The sequence below is a fragment of the Barbatula barbatula genome (assembly GCF_947034865.1).
Source record: "Barbatula barbatula genome assembly, chromosome: 2".
NCBI classification, from domain to species: domain Eukaryota; kingdom Metazoa; phylum Chordata; class Actinopteri; order Cypriniformes; family Nemacheilidae; genus Barbatula; species Barbatula barbatula.
The window spans coordinates 7,004,177-7,017,524 of NC_136767.1; the positions used below are offsets into that span (position 1 = coordinate 7,004,177).

Consider the following 13,348-nt stretch of genomic DNA (forward strand, 5'->3'; position numbering starts at 1 on the left):
TGTCGAAGCCGACAGATGGGGTTCGCCCTTGAGAACCAGTCATCTCTGACTATTTTGAAAAGGCCAATGAAATTTGGCGAATGAAATTTGCATGCCGGGCCCCGCCCCCGGAAATCCGGGTATATAAGGGGAGCCGGCGTGCTCATTCATTTACCTTTTGTTCTTCGGAGCCTATGCATCGAATGACTACGACAGCTGATTTCCTGACGTGGTGCAGCGGATTGTCCCTTCCGAGCGATCATCCCCCCGGCGTTTCAGCAGTTCCAGAGGTGTTTCTGAAAGAGATATATTCTAAAAGAGCAAATTTCTCAGCGTGGCATGTCCCGCTGCTCTCGTGGTTGCGGTTCCCTCATTGAGGAGGGGGACGGACACGATGCTTGCGTCAGGTGTTTGGGGGTCCAACACGCTGAGGCAGCATTCGTGGAGTCATCCTGCCCGCACTGCGGGCAGATGGCGATACAGAAGTTGCGGTCACGGGTGGCTGCGCTCTTTTCAGAGCCAGCCACCACCTCGTCTGCTTCCCGCTCTGCGACCGCGGTGGCCACAGCCCCGCCGTCAGCAGCGGCGAGCAGCTTGGGTGGCATGGGGATTTCCGTGAGCGTAAACCCGTCAGCCGATGGCTCGCGGACCGTTCACGCCCCGACTCGCTCGTCTGGCCGTTCCCAGGAAGGCGGTTCCACACCGTCTTACTCCTTCGTCACGCAATCGGACTCGATGCGTGACGACGATGAGATGTCCCTCGCAGCATCGGAGGGCGACCTCCTGGCATCCGACCCTGACGATTCCTTCGAGCCGTCTCCGCCCGGAGATAGAGTTCAGGAAAAGGCAGACGTCGAGATGTCAGCCATGCTCTATCGGGCCGCCGCGAGCATCGGGCTGCAGTGCACCGCACCGCCCACGCCCCAACGCTCGCGGCTGGATAATTGGTACATCGGGTCCGAGCGCGGCTCCAAGCCGCGCACGCCCCCTGTACCTTTTTTCCCCGAGGTGCATGAGGAGCTCAGCAAGACTTGGAACGCCCCCTTTTCGGCTCGTTCCCGTCATGCTGACTCTGTCGCCCTTTCTTCCCTCGATGGCGGGGCAGCTAGAGGCTACGTTGATGTCCCCCAGGCTGAACGTGCAGTCGCGGTGCACCTGTGCCCGCAGACGGCGGCCACCTGGAGGTCTCGACCTAGACTCCCGTCCAAGCCGTGTAGGGTTTCGGCATCGCTGGTGTCGAAATCCTATAACGCTGCTGGACAGGCTGCCTCAGCTCTTCATGCCATGGCCATCCTGCAGGTCCATCAGGCCAAGGCACTGAAAGAGCTCCACGAGGGTAAGACCGACCCAAAGATTATGCAGGAGCTCCGCGCTGCCACCGACCTTGCCCTCCGGGCAACGAAGGTGACAGCGCGAGCTTTGGGTCGAGCGATGTCCACACTAGTGGTCCACGAGAGACACCTCTGGCTAAACCTTGCGCAGATGCGTGAAGCCGAGAAAGTTCGCTTCCTCGATGCTCCCATCTCGCAAGGAGGGCTGTTTGGTGACACTGTCGAGGACTTCTCCCAGCAGTTCTCGGCAGTGCAGAAGCAGACGGAGGCCATTAAGCACATCCTGCCCCGCCGCGACCCGACCGCCTTTCGGCCGTCGAGGTCCCGTGGAACGTCTGCCTCCCAGCAGCCCCGGCCTTCCTCTTCGTCAGCTCCGGCTACGGTGCCCCCTCCTCAGGCGGCCCCCCGGAAGAGGACGGACAGGAAGCGACCACCGTCTCGTCAGCAGCCGCCGCGGAAGCAGAAGCGTTCCTGACGAGCCGGACCCGGCGAGATCGAGATCGGGCCCGACCCCAGCCATTCCATCGCTGACGGGTCGGAAATGGACGGTCCCTGCCCCGTCCCAACATCTGCTAGGCCCTTTTCAGGGCCTAGCGCCCACTTCCTCACAAAAAGAGCAGTCTCTCTCTCTGGGTCCCCCTTTCAGCCGCACTCACCCTCCGCAGGACGGTGTTCGGCAACTCGACGTTGCGTTGTGGCGACACGCAAGGCCGAGTATAAAATTGCGCAGCCCTCAGCACTCTCACCTCGACGGTGCGTTGAGCTGCGCCGCCAGGCAGGCAAATCAGCGGAGCCGGCCCCCCCACGAGGCGGGGCCGGCACCGCTAGCCCACGAACCGCCCTCCCCAGGGGCGATGAAGCAGATCGTACCTCTAGTGCCCCTGTCGCAGTCTTTGAGTGCTTGGTTGGCACTCACCAGACCGTCAAGGTGGCTGGAGAACACGATCCGTCTCGGCTACTCGATCCAGTTTGCCAGACCTCCGCCCAGGTTTCGGGGCATCCTCTTTACCTCGGTCAGAGGCAGAGATGCTCCCGTGCTGCGGGAGGAGGTGGCAACCCTTCTGGAGAAGGGAGCGATCGAGTCCGTCCCCTCGGCCGAGATGTCCAGCGGGTTCTACAGCCCGTACTTCATCGTCCCCAAGAAAGGTGGAGGGTTGCGCCCCATTCTAGATCTGCGTGCCCTGAACAGGCACCTCCAGAAGCTGCCGTTCAGGATGCTCACGCAGAGGCGCATCTTGACGTCCGTCAGGCGTCAAGATTGGTTCGTGGCTATCGACCTGAAGGACGCGTACTTTCATGTCTCGATTCTCCCTCGTCACCGGCCGTACCTACGGTTCGCTTTCGAGGGGCGAGCATATCAGTACAGGGTCCTCCCATTCGGTCTGTCCCTGTCCCCACGTGCCTTTACGAAGGTCGTGGAAGCCGCCCTCACTCCCCTCAGGGAGAGAGGTGTGCGGGTACTCAACTATCTCGACGACTGGCTTATCTTAGCACACTCGCGAGAACTGTTGTGTACACACAGGGATCTGGTGCTTCGGCACCTAGACCGTTTGGGGTTACGGGTCAACCGAGAGAAGAGCCAACTCTCCCCTGCGCAGAGTTCCTTTTTTCTCGGTATGGAACTCAACTCTGTCTCCATGACGGCGCGGCTTACGACAGAGCGTGCACAGTCAGTGCTGAACTGCCTGAAACTCTTCAAGCAGCGACCAGCGGTCCCCCTGAAACTTTTTCAGAGGCTCCTGGGCCACATGTCGTCCTCGGCGGGGGTAATTCCCCTCGGGTTGATGCACATGAGACCGCTGCAGCACTGGCTACAGAGACGAGTTCCCTGGAGAGCGTGGCACACAGGCAGGAGGTTGATCGTCATTACACCTCTCTGCCGTCGTATCCTAACCCCGTGGTCATCAGTGACCTTTCTACGGACTGGCGTCCCCATGGGGCAGGTCCCGAGGCGCGTCGTGGTAACGACCGACGCCTCCTTACGGGGTTGGGGTGCGGTGTGCAAGGGGCACACAGTGTCGGGTCTCTGGACGGAGTCCCAGCTGTGTTGGCATATCAACCGCCTAGAGTTGTTGGCTGTTCTGTTGGCACTGAGGGGACTACGGTCCCTCGTGCAGGGCCAGCACGTACTGGTCCGATCAGACAGCACGACTGCCGTAGCGTATATCAACCATCAGGGGGGTATACGCTCACGACAGTTAACGCAACTTGCCCGACGCCTCCTCCTGTGGAGTCAACAGGTGACGAAGTCCCTGCGTGCCACTCACATACCGGGCGACCTGAACCAGACAGCCGATGCGCTCTCTCGTCAGTCGACGCCCCGTGGAGAGTGGCGACTCCACCCCCGTGCGGTCCAGCTTGTTTGGGTGCAGTTCGGGCGGGCACAGGTGGACCTGTTTGCCTCCCTGGACACCACCCATTGCCCGCTTTGGTACTCCCTGACCGAGGGCCCCCTCGGCACGGATGCCCTAGCGCACAGCTGGCCACGGGACAAGTGGAAGTACGCCTTCCCCCCAGTGAGCCTCATTGCACAGGTCCTGTGCAAGGTCAGGGAAGAGGAGCATCAAGTGGTACTAGTTGCGCCGTACTGGCCCAACCGGACTTGGTTCTCGGAGCTAATGCTCCTGACGACAACTCCCCCCTGGCCGATTCCCCTGACGAAGGACCTTCTTTCTCAGGGGAGGGGCATGTTGCGGCACCCGAGACCAGACCTCTGGAACCTCCACGTCTGGCTCCTGGATGGGACGAGGAGATCCTGAGTGGTCTACCCCCCGCGGTGGTGGAGACCATCACTCAGGCTAGGGCACCTGCCACGAGGCGGCTGTACGCCTTTAAGTGGCGCCTCTTCTCGTCTTGGTGTTCTTCTCGCAGAGAAGACCCACGGATTTGCTCGGTCAGGCACGTGCTGTCCTTCCTGCAGGAGAGGTTGGAGAGTAAACTCTCTCCGTCCACACTGAAAGTGTATGTAGCCGCTATCGCCGCTCATCACGAACCAGTTGCTGGAAAACCTTTAGGGCAGCATGACCTGATCATCAGGTTCCTCAGGGGCGCGAGGAGGCTTAACCCACCTCGATCGGCTCCGTACCCTCTTGGGACCTCAATGTGGTCCTGGCGGGCCTCCAGAGGCCTCCCTTCGAGCCCCTCGGGGAGACCGATCTTTCTCATCTCTCGATGAAGACGGCTCTCCTGACGGCGCTCGCCTCCATCAAGAGGGTGGGGGATCTGCAAGCATTTTCCGTGTCCACAGAGTGCCTAAATTTCGGGCCCGGTGATTCTCACGTGATCCTGAGACCTCGGCCCGGCTACGTGCCCAAGGTTCCCACCACTCCCTTCCGGGACCAGGTGGTGACCTTGCAGGCGCTCCCCACCGGGGAGGAAGACCCAACCCCGTCCGTGTTGTGTCCAGTACGCGCCTTGCGCCTCTACGTGGACCGCACGCAGAGCTTCAGAGGCTCTGAGCAGCTCTTTGTTTGTTTTGGAGGTCAGCAGAAGGGGAAAGCTGTCTCCAAACAGAGACTGGCGCACTGGATCGTGGACGCCGTCATGGCGGCGTACCGATCTCAAGATTGCCCGTGCCCGCTGGCAGTGAGGGCGCACTCCACCAGGGGTGTTGCCTCCTCGTGGGCACTGGCTCGGGGCGCCTCTCTGGCAGACATATGCAGAGCTGCGGGTTGGGCTACGCCCCACACCTTCGCGAGGTTCTACAACCTCCGCGTGGATCCGGTGTCAGCTCGAGTCTTGCAGGATAACACCAGGTAAGACCGGCGGCCGGCAGGGCGTACGCCTGCGACAAGCGCCAGCCCCCCTCTTGGGGGGGGGGTCAGTGCGCAATCATCTGCCTCCCTTCTTTCCCCTCGGGCGAAGAATAGGCATTCCATCCATCACTAAGCACTCAAGGCAGCGGGCTGGGCGGAGCAGCCTGCCACCTTTGGCGGGCACAAGTTGAGTTATCTACGTGTGACTCTAACCGGCCTCAGTGCTCCAGACGTGGTAACCCCCCAGCAGGGTGGTTCCGTCTGAGATTCCGTCATGAGCTGTTCCCTCGGAACTCGTGACCTTCCCCGGGTGAGCATCCACCCTGCGGATTCTCGCACATACCTCCCATGAGTTCTTCCCTGCCGGTAAGACCATGCTGTTTCTCCACTGTATTCCCCCCGAGGGTGGGAAGTGGTCTCCGTAGCGCACCTCCCACTTGAGGGAATAGCGCTTACCCAGTGGTCCTAAGGCCGGACGGCTCTCGCCATTGGGGCCGTCTGAGTTGACAGAGGACAGGGGCTACCCATCTTTCTTGGAAGCTCTGGGTCCCCCTGTCTAGCTACTGGAAGGTTACAATCTCGCGAGAGCGCTTCGTCTGACTCGCCTAGGCTGGCCAACGTCGCTTCGCTGGAGATTGTGACGCGACTATTGCCGTGGCGTTTTCCATAGGAACCCCATCTGTCGGCTTCGACACAACGTCGAGAGACCGACAGAAAGGGAACGTCTCGGTTACGTATGTAACCTCTGTTCCCTGATGGAGGGAACAAGACGTTGTGTCCTTCTTGCCACGACAATAGCCGTCCGCTGCAGCAGTCACGAGATGCTTTTAGGCTCCTCAGCACACAAGGTAAATGAATGAGCACGCCGGCTCCCCTTATATACCCGGATTTCCGGGGGCGGGGCCCGGCATGCAAATTTCATTCGCCAAATTTCATTGGCCTTTTCAAAATAGTCAGAGATGACTGGTTCTCAAGGGCGAACCCCATCTGTCGGCTTCGACACAACGTCTTGTTCCCTCCATCAGGGAACAGAGGTTACATACGTAACCGAGACGACTTCCAGGGTTGCAGTGGTGCACTGGCTCTCTTTCAGGTTGTAATGGAAAATAACCTTCAAGACACATTCACTGAAACTGTAAGTCTTCTCAAGATCCTCATCACCACACCAATGACAACAGCAGAATCAGAGAGGTGCTTCTCTACTTTAAAGAGGATCAAAACGTTCCTTAGGAACACTATGGCACAAGATCGCCTCAACGCTCTGGCTATACTCTCTATAGAGAAGAAACTCACACGGGACATTCCAGATTTCAACACAAGGGTCATTGAGAGATTTGCCACTCAGAAAGATAGACGAGCAAAGTTCCTGTACAAATAAGAGTTCTCCATCCCCTTCACTCACTCACCCCCCCCGCATTCACTCCATCTACCTCTCTCTCTCACACACACACACACAACCCCCCCCCCCCCCCCCCCCCCCCGCATTCACTCCATCTACCTCTCTCTCTCACACACACACACACACCCTCCCGCATTCACTCCATCTACCTCTCTCTCTCACACACACACACACACACCCTCCCGCATTCACTCCATCTACCTCTCTCTCTCACACACACACACACACCTTCCCGCATTCACTCCATCTACCTCTCTCTCTCTCACACACACACACACACCCTCCCGCATTCACTCCATCTACCTCTCTCATACACAAGTCTGTCACAGACACCATATCTTAGTCTCTCTCTACTCTTCACTCTCTCTTTTTCTCTCTCTCTCTCTCACACACACACACACACACACACACCCTCCCGCATTCACTCCATCTACCTCTCTCTCTCACACACACACACACACACACCTTCCCGCATTCACTCCATCTACCTCTCTCTCTCTCTCTCACACACACACACACACCCTCCCGCATTCACTCCATCTACCTCTCTCTCTCACACACACACACACACCTTCCCGCATTCACTCCATCTACCTCTCTCTCTCTCACACACACACACACACCCTCCCGCATTCACTCCATCTACCTCTCTCATACACAAGTCTGTCACAGACACCATATCTTAGTCTCTCTCTACTCTTCACTCTCTCTTTTTCTCTCTCTCTCTCTCACACACACACACACACACACTCACCCTCCCGCATTCACTCCATCTACCTCTCTCTCTCACACACACACACACACACCCTCCCGCATTCACTCCTTCTACCTCTCTCTCTCACACACACACACACACCTTCCCGCATTCACTCCATCTACCTCTCTCTCTCTCACACACACACACACACACCCTCCCGCATTCACTCCATCTACCTCTCTCATACACAAGTCTGTCACAGACACCATATCTTAGTCTCTCTCTACTCTTCACTCTCTCTTTTTCTCTCTCTCTCTCTCACACACACACACACACACACACTCACCCTCCATCTATCTCTCCAACTCACTCACTTTGAAAGACACATACACACGCTGTCATTCTCTTACTCACTCAGTCTCTCTCTCACTCACCACACCACATTTCACACACATTTGCCATTAAAATATTGATCTTAATAGTAATGTAACTATGCTTGCTTTGTTTTTTTTTGTTCACTTTTTCCTATCTGGACACTGAGCGATGTAACTTGTTCATTATCATTACCTGTGAGACTTGATTTCTACATGGCAGTTCAATTAATATTGTCTTTTTAGACCATTGGTATTGACTGGTTTGAGTTCTTTTATTGGTATAGGCAAGGGACATGGACTAAAATGCACCAGAATGCAGGAAATCACATCTATGAAATTAAAAAATTTCTGGGGGAGGATCCCCCCAGATGCCCACACACACACACACACAAACAGCCCCACCTAAAATATTTTTCACCAGCCGCCACTGGTGACAGGTGTGCACGCGCAGCTCACTGCATCACAAGCCTTGCTGTCTTTGATCTCATGCGCCTATTTGACACTTAAGCATTCTTGTTGTATTGCCAACACTGCAAGTTTTTACTGCAACATTGCATGTAAACACGTTCGTGCAGAACACCTGTTTTGGCAGATATCCATAAATCAGGACAGGGAAACACCACTCCCACAATCCGACAATGTGTCTATTATTCTATTCTCTCGAGGCGTATTCTCTTCCCCTCGCAGTGACAAAGATTGTTGCATTATACACCAGGGAATGTTATTCTAACTGTCAACGTCTGTGACACCCAGACAGAAAGTAAGAGTCCCCGGCATGGAGGAGAGAGCGTGGCGGAGGTCCTGCGGGCTCACGGGGTCAAATTCGTCTTTACGTTGGTGGGAGGACACATCTCGCCCATCCTGGTGGCCTGTGAGAAACTGGGCATCCGCATCGTCGACACGCGGCACGAGGCCACAGCTGTGTTTGCAGCCGATGCCGTGGCGAGACTTTCCGGTAAGAACAAATCTAAGAAAGCAAGAGGGTCCTTCGTGTTGCATGAGGATGTTAGATGGTGATAATCTAGTGTTTTGCCCCTGTAGGCACAGTGGGTGTGGCTGCAGTCACGGCCGGACCTGGACTGACCAACACTGTCACTGCAGTGAAGAACGCTCAGATGGCCGAATCTCCTCTGCTTCTTATCGGTGGTGCAGCTGCTACTCTACTGCAGGTCAGAAAGTTACTTCAAGGTGCACTTTACATACTCTCTGCTCAGCCTGGCGTGCTGGAACACCTCTGCCTTATCTGTTCCTCATATCGCTATTGGTGTGAGATTATATCAGGTAACTGTCCGTCACAGAGGTAACCCCCTGACCGCAACAGTGAGGCTCTGAAAGTAGAAATCATTTTATGAATTTAATTCTAAAACTTGAATATAACATTTCATGCGTGTCACCATTTGGCCGGTTCTTGGCCACCAGAGGTCCCCAGAGAGTTCTTCACGCTTGATTTTGATCATTGTTTGCACCTGTGCCTTGTTTAATTTGAGTATTTATACCCCTAGTTTTTCCGTAGTCCCTTGCTCTAAGTTTGTATGTTGTAGCCCTTCACATGTTTCTGTGAGGTCAGAGATTGATTTTGTTTTTGTAATATATTTTGTGCCATTACCCAACTGTGGATTTATATTTTTGCGTGGAGGATTATCTTTTTGTTCTTTTCCAATTAAAACTTTATTTCAAGCACTGTTGCGTCTGCCTCACCGTTTTGGGTTCAAACAACTCCTTGTGGCTCAGTCTGGATATTGACTACTTCTCACGCCGGAGACCCGAGTTCGAGACAGGGCCCTGATAGAAACTTAGAGCCATCATGAACCCAGAGGCAGTCAGTCTCCAGGAGCTTCTCGCCATGCTGTCTAGCCAAGAGGAGATGGTCCAACACCATGCAACCGCGCTGGGCCAACAAGAAGCCTTAATGATGAGACACTCACAACTTCTGTCTGAGATGCTGACATCCATCAGGGAGATAACTACTCGGATTCCCCCCGCAACTATTCCGCCTCCAGAACCTCCAATCCAAGTACCTGTGGTGATTAATCCCATGGCTGAACCTCGTCTTCCATCCCCGCAGCGGTTCTCAGGTGACCCAAGTGCCTGCAAAGGCTTCCTTACCCAATGCTCTCTCTCTTTCGAGCTACAACCTTCCTCATTTCCCACCGACCGTTCCAAGGTTGCTTACATCATAACCCTGCTGTCAGATAAAGCCCTGGCCTGGGCTACTGCTGTTTGGGAAGCCCAAGGTCCTTGTTGTGCCTCTTATGAAGCATTCTCCGAAGAGTTCAAGCGAGTGTTTCAGGATGCTGTCAGTGGTCCTGAGACGACAAAGCAACTTCTCACTCTCCGGCAAGGTCGGCGCAGCGTAACGGACTATGCCATACAGTTTCGCACGGTAGCAGCAGCAAGTGGCTGGAATGACGAGGCACTTACGGTGTGCTTCCTGAAGGGTCTTTCAGACACAGTCCAGGATGAATTGGCTACTCGGGAACCACCGGATAATCTCGAGACTCTCATCAAACTGGCCTCCCGCATAGACCACCGTCTAAGAGAGAGAGAGCAAGGCCGGAGATTCGTCACACCAGCACCCGCCCATCACAGTTCCGAGCCTCTACTACTACCTGTGCCGAGTCCTACGGAGCCTATGCAGATCGGACGCATTTCCCAGGCCGAGAGAGACCGCCGGATGAGAGAACGATGTTGTCTGTACTGCGGCAAACCAGGCCATTTCCGCACTACATGCCCTGAGATCCAGGGAAACGCACGGTCTCGTACAGGCCGGGAGGGCCTGTAACGAGAGACTCAACTTCCTCCCATCCATCCAACACCCGTATGCTCCTCCCAGTCACCCTTTCCTGGGACAACCGGGAACTCTCGCTTCGAGCTTTGGTAGATTCTGGAGCCGCAGGGAGTTTCATGGACGGCAACTGGGCGGAGGAAAATGGCGTTCCCTCGGGTCTTCTCGCAGATCCCGTCAGAGTTAACACGTTGGATGGGAGACCCCTGGGTTCTGGACTAGTTACTCGTGCTACTGCCCCTTTGCGACTTTCAGTTGCACAACACCAGGAAACAACAACCTTCCACCTTATTCCGTGTTCAGAGTTTCCCCTTGTACTAGGCTACCCCTGGCTACGCGATCACAACCCTCACATTGACTGGTCCGTGGGGTCAATCAGGCAGTGGGGCCCTACATGTCAGGCCACCTGTGTTTTCCCGAGTTCCCCTAGTTCCCCTTCCGAGCCTTCAGAGCCCATTGATCTGTCCCGCGTTCCCGATTGCTACCATGATCTCAAGCAGGTGTTTAGTAAACAGAGGGCTGCCATGCTACCACCCCATAGGCCGTACGACTGCTCCATTGATCTGCTTCCGGGCACCTGTCCCCCCAGGGGCCGGATATTCTCCCTGTCCTCCCCTGAACGTATGGTCATGGACACTTACATCAAGGACGCACTGGCAGCAGGCATCATCCGACCCTCTACTTCACCTGCAGGAGCAGGTTTTTTCTTTGTGGCCAAGAAAGATGGGGGCCTACGTCCGTGCATAGACTACCGGGGGCTCAATGCAATCACTGTCCGGAACCGCTACCCTCTACCCCTTATGGCCACGGCATTTGAGCTGTTACAGGGAGCAACCATTTTTACTAAGCTTGATCTACGGAACGCCTACCACCTTGTGCGGATCAGACACGGCGACGAATGGAAGACAGCCTTCAATACACCTACTGGCCACTACGAATATCTAGTGATGCCCTTCGGCCTGACCAACGCCCCGGCTGTTTTTCAAGCGCTCATCAACGATGTGCTCCGAGACATGCTAAACCTTTTTGTATTCGTCTACTTGGACGATATCTTCATCTTCTCGAGCTGCCCCCAGGAACACACGGAGCATGTCAGAAAGGTGCTTAAAAGGCTTCTGGATAGCCACCTATATGTGAAACCAGAGAAATGTGAGTTCCATTCCAACCAAGTGCAATTTCTGGGATTCATAGTGGAACCTGGTCGCATCCAAATGGACCCCAAGAAAGTTGAAGCGGTAGCAAACTGGCCTACCCCTAAGAGTGTTAAAGAGGTTCAACGCTTTCTCGGGTTCACTAACTTCTACCGTAAGTTCATTAAGAACTTCAGCTCAGTGGCAGCACCTCTCTCAGCGGTGACCAAAGGCAACAGTACAAGATTTCAGTGGAACACATCTGCGCAGACTGCTTTCCAGAAGCTCAAACAGTGCATCCTCTCCGCCCCCATCCTGACACTTCCCACAACGGACAAGCCATTCGTGGTGGAGGTCGATGCCTCCGAAGTCGGGGTTGGGGCTATCCTGTCCCAGAGAGGAGAGGACAAGAGGCTTCACCCGTGTGCTTTCTTTTCACACCGACTCACACAAGCTGAGAGGAACTACGATGTGGGGGATCGGGAACTTCTGGCAGTCAAGCTGGCGCTGCAAGAGTGGAGACATTGGCTCGAGGGGGCTTCTCAACCATTTCAGGTGCTCACGGACCACAAAAACCTGGAATACAGGAAGCAGGCTAAGCGGTTGAATACCAGACAAGCTAGATGGTCATTATTCTTTAATCGTTTCCAGTTCATCCTTACTTATCGACCTGGGTCTAAGAATCTGAAACCGGACGCCTTGTCTCGAGTATACGCTCCTACAGTTCGAGAGGATGCCGACATGCCCATTCTTCCCAGTGCTAGGATCGTGGCCCCAGTTTCATGGCAAGTGGAGGATACCGTGAGACGAGCTCAAGCCACCGAGCCGGGCCCGAACGGAGGACCTACCAATCGGCTTTTTGTCCCCAAGGCAGTGCGGTCTCAGGTCCTTCTGTGGGGGCACTCCTCTCGCCTCACGTGCCATCCCGGCGCTGGCCGCACGCTGGAGTTCATCCGCCGGAGGTTCTGGTGGCCCAATATCGAGAACGATGTTAACACCTTCGTCAAGGCCTGCTCCGTGTGCAGTCAGGGCAAGTCATCCCACCTCCGCCCCCAAGGACTCCTCCATCCATTACCTATTCCCCGCCGACCCTGGTCACACATCTCACTCGACTTCATTTCTGGTCTTCCCCCTTCACTTGGTAACACAGTCATCCTAGTCATCATCGATAGGTTCTCCAAAGCAGCCAGATTCATACCCCTGCCCAAGCTCCCCTCTGCCAAAGAGACTGCTGAATTGATAATCGACCACGTCTTTCGAGTCTTCGGTATCCCCCAGGATATGGTGTCCGACCGAGGTCCCCAGTTTTCCTCTAAATTCTGGAAGGCCTTCGGCCAGCTCATAGGCGCCTCTACCAGCCTGTCTTCGGGGTATCATCCAGAGTCCAATGGCCAAACCGAGAGGATGAATCAGGAGCTGGAAACTGCCCTCAGGTGTATGGTCTCCAATAACCCATCCACCTGGTCTTCATTCATTGTCTGGGCTGAATACGCGCACAATACACTACGCTCCTCTGCAACTGGTATGTCTCCGCATGAGTGTCAGCTTGGTTATGCTCCCCCATTGTTCCCGGATCAGGAAGCGGAGGTCGGTGTACCTTCAGCACGGAGGTTCATTAGACGCTGCCGTCTCACGTGGAAGAGAGCCCGGATCAACCTCCTACGCTCCTCGCAACAGTACCAGCAGCAGGCCAATAGACGTCGCCGTCAGGGTCCCACCTTGCGCCCAGGCCAGAGGGTGTGGCTTTCCACTAAAAACCTACCTCTTAGAGTGGAGTCCCGTAAGCTGTCCCAAAGATTCATCGGTCCATTCAAGATTGTCAGGAAAATTAACCCAGTTACCTACCGTCTGCAGTTACCCAGGTCACTCAAAATTAATCCCACATTCCACGTCTCATT

The 13,348-nt window shown here is 55.3% G+C and overlaps 1 protein-coding gene across 1 annotated transcript in view; it reads left to right on the forward strand.

The window, feature by feature from the left end:
• Positions 1-5,339: 5,339 nt before the first annotated feature.
• LOC306891079 (2-hydroxyacyl-CoA lyase 2-like) overlaps positions 5,340-13,348 on the forward strand; it is a gene marked incomplete at both ends in the record, with an annotated part of 35,922 nt that continues 27,913 nt past the window's right edge. Inside the window, 3 exons of the mRNA XM_079451087.1 lie at positions 5,340-5,375; positions 8,289-8,490; positions 8,577-8,704. Of these exons, the coding sequence (XP_079307213.1) occupies positions 5,340-5,375; positions 8,289-8,490; positions 8,577-8,704 (366 nt within the window). The remainder of the gene's footprint in view (positions 5,376-8,288; positions 8,491-8,576; positions 8,705-13,348) is intronic.